Source organism: Halictus rubicundus, unplaced genomic scaffold (genome assembly GCF_050948215.1).
Source record: "Halictus rubicundus isolate RS-2024b unplaced genomic scaffold, iyHalRubi1_principal scaffold0049, whole genome shotgun sequence".
NCBI classification, from domain to species: Eukaryota; Metazoa; Arthropoda; class Insecta; order Hymenoptera; family Halictidae; genus Halictus; species Halictus rubicundus.
The window spans coordinates 773,669-787,337 of NW_027488590.1; the positions used below are offsets into that span (position 1 = coordinate 773,669).

General features: G+C 40.4%; 1 protein-coding gene across 1 annotated transcript; it reads right to left on the reverse strand.

Moving 5' to 3' along the window:
• Positions 1-12,477: 12,477 nt before the first annotated feature.
• On the reverse strand, positions 12,478-13,282 carry LOC143363475 (uncharacterized). The gene is made up of 4 exons (XM_076804048.1): positions 13,262-13,282; positions 12,995-13,112; positions 12,794-12,877; positions 12,478-12,719 (listed from the first exon to the last, which is right to left on the reverse strand). Exons 1-4 carry the CDS (start codon positions 13,280-13,282, stop codon positions 12,478-12,480), a joined length of 465 nt encoding a protein of 154 aa, XP_076660163.1.
• Between the last annotated feature and the right edge of the window lie 387 nt (positions 13,283-13,669).

Below are 13,669 nucleotides of genomic sequence, written 5' to 3' on the forward strand. Positions count from 1 at the left end.
AGGCCTAAAGATTAAAAATTGTATAATTCACGAGCGTCGACAGACTGCGCAAACGCATTCACGGAAGATCGTTCAATAAATATATTTCAATATGTTTACGATACATTTATCGAAACAAAACACTCGAATGGGTATTCATGCGTCTGGTACTTAAATAACGATATGCTGTCAAAACACGGAATTGATTTATCTCACTCAGCAGCTACACGGTGTTGACGGGAATAACACGATTTTCTCTCTGTAGAAATGTTCCAGCGTGGAATGACAATTTCGTGTTCGTTCGTGCGTCACTGCATTCTCTTGAAAGCCACTCGAGAGCCATTCAGACCCGGTCACATTTTCGCCGACAAAATAAAATGCAACAATAACCACAGTAAAAGCAAACGTTTCAGGCGATGCACCTAAAAATTTCGAAAGTCCCGACCAATCGTCTTACATCGAAAGAAAATTATAGGTGGTAATAAAAATTGATTTTGAAGTTCGATAAAGAAATATTACGTCACTAGCATGTGACCGACGTGTTAGTCCAAGTTAACGACAGAGATAAAATCGTAATACAGTGAATTCTCGATATTCGTCACAGGTCTTGCCAGCGTCAAGTATCGTCCAGGAGACATGTTTACACTCCTCGGCGTCCGAGGCCTCTCGAGCTCCGCGGTCCCTCACGGGGTATACCCCGTAGTGGGGATAGTTCCGCGACGTTTATCATGCAGGCCTTGGCGACATATATAGAGAAATCACTTTGTATTACAAAATACTAGAAAGAGAAAAGGGAAGATGAACAGAGATAAAATGATGTTCATTCAAAGTTAACAGACATGGGTTCACCCAGCGGCGAGCGAAATTGACAAAGCCCGCCCGGGAAACAATAATTATGAAACTGCGAAACCGAGAGGGGCGAGTCTCGTCCACTGCGAAATTGAATGATCGATGAGTATTTGGAAGCAATTGCGGTGCTGGCAAAGAGCGTCTCAAACGGGAGAAGTAATACGCTCGTTATGCACTTTATACAAGCAACAGAGGCTGATGAGACAATTAGTCAATTCGACCGAGATCGGATTAATTGATTTGTAAGTTTGCGGACCGGCGAGAACTCTGCACAAGAAAAATTGTATCTGCATTCTATCGATGCGACTTGTCAATAAACGGACATTTTAGTTTTATTCAAGTATATAAAATCGTGATTTTACAACACTCTGGTCATTTGTTGTCCAATTTTTTCGCTGACTTGTAACTAGACTTGTAGATGACTAAAATACAGTAGTGTGCGAATTAATGCGAACATACCAATATTTTTAATGTCTTATTAGTTTTCTAAATTTGGCAACATGACTATGTCGTCAGTGGTTGCTGTGATGACCTGTTAGGTATTGACGTGTCGTTAGTGGATAAGTCTGTTACAAATTACATAATTACATAATTATTTCATTTCCGCTAACGACGCGTCAATACCGCTCGACCGGTCAGCGCAGACTAATTCATCAAACGTACAACAAAATGGCCGCAAGCGCTGACAAAGTCATGATGCCAACTTCATGTTGCAAGGTCCAATCAATTTACTCTTGTAGCATGTATAGAAAATTCGAGACGGAAAAGTAAAACAAAACGCGGAACGACAAGCTTCTAGAAGTTTCGCGAAGGGAGTTTGTAGGCAATCACGCGGGGAAGCGACGCGAGGGGAGCGCTCGAAAAGTCGAATCACGCTTAACGACCGGGTGTTGATTTCACGTTCGCGGATAGCAACGAATTTATATAAATAGAGGGATCACGGAGGGACTCGGCCTATTTGCTATTCCGAGAGAGAGGACGAGGTAAGGACCACGGCCGCTCTTGGTTAGCATTAGCACCCCGGCAGGAGAGTACGGCGATAATACCTGGACGCCTGTCGGGAGAACGGGAGAGGACGGGAGTCTGTTCCTGGTCGCTCGTTCGACATGGAGAGTACGGCGATAATACCTGGACGCCTGTCGAACGAGAGAGAACGGGTCAACTCCTGGCCGCCCAGGGCTCGGCAGGAGAGTACGGCGACAATACCTGGACGCCTGCCGAGAGGGAACGGAAGAGTGTTCCTGGCCGCTCGTCTCGACAAGGAGAGTACGGCGATAATACCTGGACGCCTTGTCGAGCGAGAGAGGACAGAGCATCTTCGGATCGGTTGCGAAAATACCACGGAACCTAGCTAGAGTATACGTGTGATGAGAGAAAGTTTGCATGATTGTGATTTATAATGCGAGCAATTGAATGAATTTATACATATACCTCACTTTCCTGTACCCCTGTTCCTAACCCAAAAATAAATTCTTTTATCCAGCATATCCTGATTAAATCCTTACTCATGGCTACACTCTGAATTTTAGAAATTTTCGAAGATCTTCTCACACTATAAATGTGTAAAGGTTCGCAATTTAATTACAGTAAATTCAATACGGTCCCAAGGAACAGCAATCTCTTAATTGCGCTCGTACACAAGCTTGTAAGTACTGGCTGCTAAGGGATGAAAAGCATCGTTCATGGTCTCGCATTTTAATATCCGCGAATCGATCAGCAAGACCCTCTGTCCGGCTCTGCACGGATGGTCTGCGAGTGAAATTAGCCAGCAGGCCATCAACGTGTAATAAAGTTTGTTTAATCAGTCACGATTACAGAGAAAGAGGCATTGCGAACGGTAGTCGAACCGGAAACGCGCTTCAATATCCGAGGATCGAATTTTCCACATACCAGGGATGCTGAACGCACTTCATTCCGTTTCTTAATTTCCATTTCTACAAACCGATTGTAACCTCGTAATGACTATTGCCTGGGCCCGCTTTGGGGGGGGGGGGGGGACAACCCGGGCATTCGCCCGGGGCGCCAAAATTTAGGGGCGCAATTTTGGCTGTAAGTTTGCAATTTGTTTATTTGCCCGGGGCTTCGTAACCGCTTGAGCGGGCCCTGCTATTGATCATCCCAAGCTGTCATACGGAGAAATGCTAACAAATCGTTCGAATGCATGACGAACATGTAATTAATATACCGTCGATGTTTATTGGCAAATACAATTAGCTAGAACGAAATGTGCGCTCACGTCGTTGCTCGTTATACTGATATTCCAGATAAGCCGTAGGCTATGGATTGACGATTCGCATTAATTTAACGGGATTAAATTCCTGTTGCAGTAAAAATCTTCCAAAAGGAGTTCGCGTTGGAACAAAATGGCGCGTGTTCTATTTAAAATCGATGGACAAAAAATGTAATAACGACTGCCTGAGAACCTCGCTGGTTCTAAATTTTAATAAATTTTATTTTATTATTTGACTACTAGGAATATCGCCATTTTCGTTATCCCGAGGTAACAACTTTCTCTTCCACAACCAGCTATGAAACCACACTGTCAAGCAATCGCAGTTAAATTACATCCCCGCGAACCCTCGGGAAATGGAAAACTTTCGACATCGAAGACGCGAGAAGTTCGCACAGGACACGGGCTCGGACACGAGAGATCCTAGGAGCGTGATTGGGGGCTCGTTCAGCTGGAAAAGATCCTAACCACGTGCTTATGCTCCCTAACACGGCTATCTAAAGTCGCGCATAAACGCCTCCAAGATCAAGACGGATTTATTCGTCCGTTTGTCAACCGCTTACCCGACTTTTCCTTCGAACCGTGTTGCACAACGTTCCCGTGAAAATTGAGTTGTTGTGACGAGTGCCATTTCGCTTTGTTCTATGCAGTTTTTCCGTTCTTAACGCAACGACCTCGTTCTCGAACCCTTCAACGAAATAGCTGATGCCCTTTGTCCCGGAAATGTACCTTCGATTTCCTCTGTGCGCGGAGACCGTCGCCAGTATAATGGCTCAAAGATAAATTGTAACAGATTCGCCAATTGGGTCTTACCATCTCGTAATTGAAATAGTGGAATGACATTTCTCCCTTTCCTTGTGTTTTATTCGAATTACTCTTTCTCTTTCTCTCTTTCTCCCTCTCTCCTTCGTTAAGGGAATTCAAGTACCTCTGCTTGCTCGCCAAACTACATTGCATTTAAGAGCCAAGACTCCGCAGATTCGCGATAAGGTACAGTGACCACATTACCGACAAAAATAGGCGAAAAATGGTTTTACGTGCCCCAACTTTTCGTTCTTATATGAGAATATTTTTCGCTGGGAAAGCGCTTCTTTGAAAGAGGAAGGTTCAGTCTAGCGCGCGTTGATCATGAGCTGACGAGATTATGTAGATATTTGGTAATATTAATATAAGCATTAGAAGTAGGCCAAAAAGTCGAGAGTAGCGCGCGCTAGAAAATATCACCAGCTACAAATTGAGCTATATTTTGTCCTGATTCTCTGCGAAATAAACCGAAAAACTTGAAGCACGTTTCCGCCGTCAGAATTCATGATATCGATAATACAGAGCAAAAAATGTGACAAGTTTAGTCACAGACTTAAGACCCGTCGGATCAATACCAAGACGGATCTGAAGTCAGTGCCTGAAGGCTGTGAACAGAAATTATACAACAGTTACCGATCTGATGACTCTGAAAAAGTCACGTGACTACCCTCGGCTCTTAATTACAATTTAATTCGCGGTAATTCGTAACCCAGTGGTGAACTGTACTGAATCCATCAGTTTGTCGAAGCTGAAGTTAGTCTAGTCAACTTTACCAGTCTGGAATTGCAGATTGATGCGAAAGGAGCTCTGCAAATTTGTTTATAACATCCCAAAAAGAGAGATTCGTATATATTCAAGTTTTCCATACGGGCAGTTGACCCTGCAATATTTTCTGCCATTACCATCTTAAAAAACCTCAAAAAGCGTTCCAGTCTGGTTCGACCAGTGACCCGCAAAATGGTGGTTCTCAAGATTAATCTTGATCGCGCATCGCGGTCAAATTAACGACAAGGATCGATCAGTTTCGGGCTTCGTTGCAAGGATGCGCGACAGGTATTGTGTTTGATGCATCGGCTACCTCGTACTGGGAGTCGTTAATGGATTTTAATTAATGCGTCTTCCTCAGCCAGGTGCTGGTCCCCATTAGCACGTTTAATTACAAGATGTTCTCCGGACGCTGCTCAAGCGTCATCAGCGCAAATAACAGAACGGTCGATCGGAAGGAAAAAGCCCGACTGCGACAAATAATTCAGCCATCCTGATGCGCCCGAGCACTATAAATATTCGCCGAACTACGCGCTTCGGGAAGAAGACGCGGGAAATACGGCAATTTCCGTCGACGTATCTTCAGCGAACAAAGACCACCTAAACTAACCTAAAGTCCACCAAACTGCACCGGACCAATACACCGATTCGTTCCCATCAAAAAGAGGAGAAACGAAGAAGAGAATTATCGAATTATTATTATCAGTGCTGTTGCAGATACGTAGGTGCACGCATTCACAATTTGAACCACGCGTGAAGGGCTCGAAAGTCTTTCAGTGTAAATCCAATTTTCTTATTTTAATTTTTATATTTCTGGAATTGTTAATATTACATATAGTCTTCCGAACGTTTATGCACACATCTTTTGACATCGTCGATTTAGAAAAATTAAAGGAACTGTTGCTCAGTGATTTTTATGCAAAATAAAAATTTTCAAGCCTTGGAAGCTACATTGACATTTATTTCTTTTCTCAGTGTTCGAGCAATCAGCTGTTCGGTGCCGCTGTGCGTCCGCACGCACACACAGCAAATTAGCGACTGCCGAACTTTGTTTGTATTGAGGACTCGGCCGTCGTCGCGGTTCGTCTCCCTCTCACCACGCACACTTCGGGTGGCAAGGGTAGTTCGGGGTGCGTGGCGAGGGGAGAGAGCCGCGTCAATATACACGGCAATCCGTCGAGCCCTCGCTCTCTTTTCCGAGAATCGCAGTGGTAACAATAATAAATCAGTTAGCTCTCCCACAAATCACATTTTATTTCTCAAATCATTCGGATCGTAAGTTAAAGGTTCCTCGTTACGGAACCCAACGAAGATCCAAAACACTCCGTAACAATGAGAAGCTGAAAATAATTTTCAAAAAGTTATCTATTCGATCGATTCATTTTCGTTATAAATGCGTAAAATCCCATAATGCAAACGCGTTGACGTTGGTGTGGTGTCGTCCATGCGCGGTGCTTTTAATTGAGCCTGAATTCGATTACTCGGCTGTGGCGTTTACAACCGATATTTATGTAATTACAACCGCGGTTTAATTCTGACACGGCCTTATTGCGGAAAGAGCCCTCAGTAAATATCGATTTGCCAATAATAACTTCAACAGTGTTCGTTCGTTGGTCGGGTCACCCTAACCCCTTCGTGGAATCGAACGATCGCAGTAAAGCGACCGACAACAATCGAAAAGAATTCCGACGCGAGTTGGTTGCGACAAACGGGAAGACATAGCGGTCGGAGCCGTAGCTGGTAGGCCGACTTGTGCCTCGGAAAGTTCGCAATCATGTTCGTTTAAGATGGCTTTCGTTACAAATCGCCGACTCGAATGCCCGGCGGCAACGCGCTCCGAGGAAATACGAAACTCCGAAGAAATAGAGGAACTGCCGGCGACAGTTTACCGTGTACGTAGCTAATCGGAATGGTGCTCACCCCATTATAACTGAAAATATGGCTGACAGCGAACCTCCGGTGCCGTTACCCAACCGAGACAAGGATAACAGCGGTCTTGAGCCCTTTTCCTCACTCTACCGAATTACCCCCTGCTCGCCGGGTCGTCGACACCCCTCAATGCCACCCTTCGGCTGACATTGAGGGCCATAGTACCTTCTTTGGGTTCAGCTTCACCCATGATGTGCAAAATTAAAAAATGTGACAACAAATTTTCTCCGCGGTTGACGTAAAGTTCTCAAAAAAATTGTTTACATCAGCTAAGAAACTAATTTTAAAATCTCGAAAAAATTGAAGCCCAATGAGTGTTATCGTCTTTTCGAAAGTGTCCGATTACTGCCGTTTCCTGCCCAATTCGAACAACCTAGTGTCCGTAAATATAAAATAACACAGTTTTCGTAAGCTAATGATTTTACCATTGGTACTCATTCCCAAATTTTGGGATCACTGTACCAAAGCCCTTGGGAAACAGAAATTCTCGAATCAAGACACTTCCATTTTTCCACATCTGCCATAAGCTAATGATTTTTCTTTTCACTGTTATTCGTCCCGAAACTTTGAGCTCACTATACTGATCCTTAGGCAGACCTGGAAAAATTTTAGTTAAAAGAAGAAATAGCTATTCGAAATAATTTATTTCCCACCTTTATTTCCATATTGCTGTTTGCAAATAAAAATAGTATTGATTCATTTGAGACATTAGCAATTTCAAGTATTATATTATTTCAATATTTATATTTCTTTATTTCAAATATGTCACAAGAGTGTCGGTATAAAGTATACTCAAACGCGACAATCTGGGCACCAGATATAATTTTGAAAAATAATTTCACAATTATCTCAAACAATTATTAGATAAACTAATTATGTTATTGAACACGTATGGGAAATGTGTATGGGAGGGGATGATGGAAGAGGATGGCAGGGGTTGATGGGGTAGTGCTCGGATCGAGGGGGAAGGGGAGGAATGGTTGAGGAAGGTGGACGAATGGTGGGAGAATATGAGTGGAAGAGGGGGTCCATGAGGTTAGGGAAGGGGGCGGAGGTGTGTGTGTGAGAGAGAGAGAGAGAGAAAAGACAGGTATGCTGTGTATTATTATTTTTTCTGTGATAAGCTTTTGATATTTAATTGTTGTTTTTTGTTACATAATGTAACTTATTGTAGGTTAAGTTATTGTATTTCTGGCGTTGGTTATTTTATTTTTATATTGTTACTTTTATCCTATTTTATGGAAAGTCGACAAGATGTCTCTCTCTCTCTCTCTCTCTCTCTCTCTCTCGCTTGTGTATAAAGCTGTGTGCGGTTTTGCGTGGTAAGGTAATTGGTAAGTTAGGCTAAGGTTAGGATAAGAGCGGGGAAAGGAAGGAGATGCAATGGGAATTGTAACCCTGAGGGGAACAATAAATGATATATAACTAATTATGTTATTGGAAATAATGTTTCAAATGTTTCTGATATAATTTTGGAAAATAATTTCACAATTATCTGGAATAATTATAAAATAAACTAATATTTTATTTGAAATAATGTTTCAAATGATGTCACTTCTAAAGCAATCACCACACTCCGGGTTTTATCCGTTTATGGAAAAAATGAGTAGGTAAAGTTTAAATTATGGTTATTAGCGCGTGTTATAGGTGAGCATCAAGTCCGTACAATGTAGCGAAGACGGAATAACAAATGCATCTAGGCCACGCGGCTGCCGTAGCTTCTGATTATCAGTTGTAAAAGATGGAGACAGGCCCTCGAGGTGTTCGTCTTTTGCTGCAAACTACTTATAACTTGTCCTTGATATAATATTTACAAACAGTCTTGTATTCTGTGCAGCAATTTTAACGATTTTTAGTTGACCATCGGCAATGTAGGTTGCACTTGAGTTGATTCGATGACAGAGCACCTGCGTTTAAGTCACTCAACGGTTAACAAAGTTGCAGCCAGTAATCAGCACTGACCTATTCACCGCGGGTGTGAGTATGCAAAGTGTTGGTTCTCTATTACTGTTGCCATCAATCTCACTAAAATAGTTCTCTTTAACTTAAGGGTATATGCAACCTTGTAGACCTCCTAAAATCGAGTGAATCTAACATTTTTCTCTCGCGTACAAAGATACTGTAAACAAAAGACATTCTTTTAGAGAATATTAAGCAACATTTTAGCTTTATTCTCATATTTTTGTTTTTACGTAAAATTGCAAAATGGAGGAGTTATATAACATGTAGCTGTCTAAGGATGAATATAATTGCTTCAATTAAAAACTGTGTTCCCTGTAAAATATAATATAGCTACCAGGCCGTTGCAAAACCGCTGTAAGGGCCTAGCCGAATAAGATGGTCAAAACTGCCCTTAGACGTTTTTCAATAATTAATGAACCATTCGAAAGCTGACCAAGAAAAACCCCTCTGAGCCAAATTTCAACCCCCTATCTTGCTCGTGAGGGTAGTTACAGGGTAAATTAGATTTTGAGCTTTTCCGTGCATTTTCCGCACTCTGATGATTCCCAAAATTCTGAAAAAAATGTGACATATTTTGGACCCTAAAGCGGATTTTTGAGAATTTTTTCAGATTTTTTGGATGCAAACTGTGGTCGTAAAAAATGAAAAACCTCAAAAAAATCGGAAAAATGCAGGTTTCTCAAAAATATGAAAACATGCTATTGAGCTGTTTAGTGCCCCAATAAAGTACCATAACAGGCAGTGTCCTCAATTTTTTTTAGATTTTTTCTTGTGGGCACTTTTTGTCCAGACAAGAAAAACCGAATTTTTTCGACGTTTCTGCTATTAGGAGGAAAGTTACACTTGTTGATTTTATCGCAAGTATATATTAAGGCATTTTTAACGTTATTACATTGAAACAAGTAAGTGTTTGACCTCAGAAATATGTTTTAAGAGAAAAATAAATTCTATTTCGTGCGATATATACCAGAATGTTCGCAACGTTTACAACATCGCCGGTTGGCCGAGCAGTCAAGGTGTCGGACTACGGAGCGTAAACGCTGGGTTCGAATCCCGTCGAGGGTAAAGTTTTTTTTTCCATACATCATCTTTATATTTTCAATTTTTTATTACATGGTTTATTCATGTGATTTTTAAAATATTTTTTTAATGTTTTAAAAATATTTAAGAAACATTTTTGAATAAAATATATGTAAATATAGTTTTAGAGTATCTATCACTTCCTCGATTCTCTAATTGTATATGATCTTCATTACGGTCCTCTCTAACATTCTTAATATTAAAATTCATTAATCTGGTTTCTAAGCCTTGCGTCTTCATAAATTAGGGAGGAAATGAGAAGAATTCTAAATAAATAACACGCAGCAAAGTATTGGTTTTTGTCCAATTGAAAGAAAAGGGCTACATACTACCACTATTTTTAAAGTGAGGTATCAGGTATAAATAAGCCTTAGCCATTCCTCTTTATTGTAACGTACATGAGGATGTATTTCCGTTTATAGTTACTTGATTGAAAACCATCATGAAGAGGGGAGACTTTTGTATTGTCGACAGAGGTTTTCGAGATGTTACATCTCATTTAACAGGTCTTGGATTCAGAGTTCTCATGCCTGCTTTAAAAGGTAATCGTTCTCAACTTTCGACGAAAGTGTCGAATTATTCCCGAAAAGTCACGAAAATTCATTGGGTTGTAGAGGCAATGTATAGTATACAAGGTCAAAAGTACCAGCTTCTACACAAACAAGTAGACAACGAAACCTTTCCAAAAATTGGACATAATTGGAACTGCAAAACGACTCCTTTTCAAACAGTATCCTCGGTAGATACTCTGGATTTTCCGGAAATGACAGAAGTAGATTTAAAAATTCTTTTCACGGAATCTTACCAATTTTCGCAAGCAATTTCTATATCTGGCGGAAATCGTGGACGAACACAATAATATAAATATTAATTTATTGCCTAATCCAAGAAAATAATATCATTAAATTCGAAGTCAAATCGGAGTAATATAAATAAAAGTTAGTTAAAAATGTTACCTCAATATTTTTTAAAAACATTTAAAAAATATTGTTAAAATCACATGAATAAACTATATAAGAAATTGAAAAAATAAAGATGATGTATGGAAAAAAAAACTTTACCCTCGACGGGATTCGAACCCAGCGTTTACGCTCCGTAGTCCGACACCTTGACTGCTCGGCCAACCGGCGACGTTGTAAACGTTGCGAACATTCTGGTATATATCGCACGAAATAGAATTTATTTTTCTCTTAAAACATATTTCTGAGGTCAAACACTTACTTGCTTCAATGTAATAACGTTAAAAATGACTTAATATATACTTGCGATAAAATCAACAAGTGTAACTTTCCTCCTAATAGCAGAAACGTCGAAAAAATTCGGTTTTTCTTGTCTGGACAAAAAGTGCCCACAAGAAAAAATCTAAAAAAAATTGAGGACACTGCCTGTTATGGTACTTTATTGGGGCACTAAACAGCTCAATAGCATGTTTTCATATTTTTGAGAAACCTGCATTTTTCCGATTTTTTTGAGGTTTTTCATTTTTTACGACCACAGTTTGCATCCAAAAAATCTGAAAAAATTCTCAAAAATCCGCCTTAGGGTCCAAAATATGTCACATTTTTTTCAGAATTTTGGGAATCATCAGAGTGCGGAAAATGCACGGAAAAGCTCAAAATCTAATTTACCCTGTAACTACCCTCACGAGCAAGATAGGGGGTTGAAATTTGGCTCAGAGGGGTTTTTCTTGGTCAGCTTTCGAATGGTTCATTAATTATTGAAAAACGTCTAAGGGCAGTTTTGACCATCTTATTCGGCTAGGCCCTTTATCTCGGCGAATTTTTATTTTGCAATTCCAACGCAGTGGGCATTCCATTACACTATGCACCGAAATAGATTGAACGGTTAGACGGAAAAAAATCTATAAATCTATTCTATTCTAAAATAATAAATCTGTAATGAAAAAATCTGCGGCAAGTTTGATTGAATAATAACTATCGGAATTTCTTTCGGGGCATAGTCCGGGCTCCGATATCGGGAAAACATCCCACGATTAGGAATAATCTTTTAGGCTATCAAAAGTTTTCGAGTATTTCCGATATCATCGCGAACCGAATTACGCTTTGATAAATTATAATTAAATTACTCCTTTAGACGCTCTTTCAATTACTAAAGAGTCAGTTCGTCATACCGAACCGTAAGATTTTTCTGGATGAATTAGTTTACTACGCGAAGGGAAAAAGAAATTTCGAAAGAATTGCGGGGAAAATACTAAAAGTTCTTTTGTACGAGAGAAAACACACAGAAAATGAAAATTACTTGCATAGCAAAATTTTAAAAATTCGGTTCCAACCAATTGCAATTTTTTTATAAAAGATTCTTTTATTTCAGAAAATTCATTCTTCTAACATTTCGAAGAGAGCAAAGTCGTTTCGTACAATTTCATACATAATAGGAGCATATAATAACCCCTCAAACCACTTTAAAATAAAAGAGATTGATGATCTACTGAAAACAGGGAACAAAGTTCTAATAATTGGAGACCTTAATGCAAGACACCCAGCTTGGAACAATACAAATCTGAATAGCAGTGGAAGAAAAATATATAATTACATTGCAAACAATAATAGCGGCATACTCTTCCCCAATGAACACACACACTATCCCACTAATGGACAACCACCATCCACAATAGACATTGCCATAAACAAAAACATACGAGACATCTCCGAAATGCTGGTTTTACACGAACTAAGCTCAGATCATAATCCTGTGATAATGGAACTGGGAGTATAAATAGTAAATGATCTAGAGAAAAAGGGACTCAACTATAAAAAAGCAAATTGGAAATGAAAGATCAATTACTTTTAGTTTATTTATTACATCTGTAAATTGTACTTACTCCATAATCAAATTCCTCCGGATTGCTTAGAATTTCTTCAACCAATTCTAACCTCTTCTAACGATTTTAGCGGGAATTTTAAATTCGGGAATTTGTTCAGAAACGACACGCTGCGTGATCCTCCTGCGTTATTGATTTGTGTTATCTCCTTCAGCGCACGCATCTCTGCTAATACTTTTGTGAGCAGAACTCTCGTCAAATGGTTCTGCAGTATTAGTGTTTTTAACATCCCATCTCTTTTTTGGCACCCCTTGCAGCAATTATTTTCCGTTTGCTCTCCTATTAATTGTTTGTTAGATATTATATGTTTTAAAGTGAACTTATTTATCTCTAAAATATTTTTCTTAACTTACCAATACTACACTGCTTATCGGAATGTATCTCATCCTCTTGTCCCTCTCCCTGCGATTCCTCGCCAACAGAGTGCGAACAAGCGGCTGAAAAGAAAATATATTTTGATTAAAAAGATATACTAATTACAGAACCAGAATGATTTATAACTATGAATGTAATATATAATGTTTTATAGAGTGCTTTCTTTTGAATTTACATACCTATGTTCCTCTGTTTTTTCAAATCTGGAGCAGGGTAGAAAACTGCTGCCTCGTCAGAGGAGGTACTGTCTTCTAATGTAAACGCTGGCCTCTTTCTTCTCTCCGATGGTGACTCTGCCTCCGATTGCAGATCGCTCGTCTCCTCTGCGGCCTTTGCCTTGTTTCTGGCCTTCGTGTAGTCATCTAGAAGCATTAAACGAAAGCGTTACAAGCGTTATTATTTCAATTGTACATTTAGAGTGTATAATAATTGTGTTTCGGCGTGACCGACGGTCGGAGCAGCCTCATGCCGGGACCACTCAGAGTTGAGCGCGCAAAGGAATCCACAGGATGGGTCAGTGAGAGGTTGAGAGAGAGAGAGAGAGAGAGAGAGAGAGAGAGAGAGAGAGAGAGAGAGCGAGCGAGAGAGGGAGAGGGAGAGGGACAGGGAGAGGGAGAGGGAAAGGGAGAGGGAGCTGATATTAAACTGCACTTTATTGATCGCAGACCGATCACAGGCGGCACGACCGGCCGGTCACTCGCGAGCGATGGAGAGAACGAGAACGTCGCGAGCGCTAGAGAGAAAACGAGAACGTCGCGATCGCTAGAGAACGAGGACGTCGCGAGGTGCGCACGATCGAGAGAGAGAAAGCGCGATCGAGAATCGCGAGCCGGCGGATGGACGGATATCTTGCG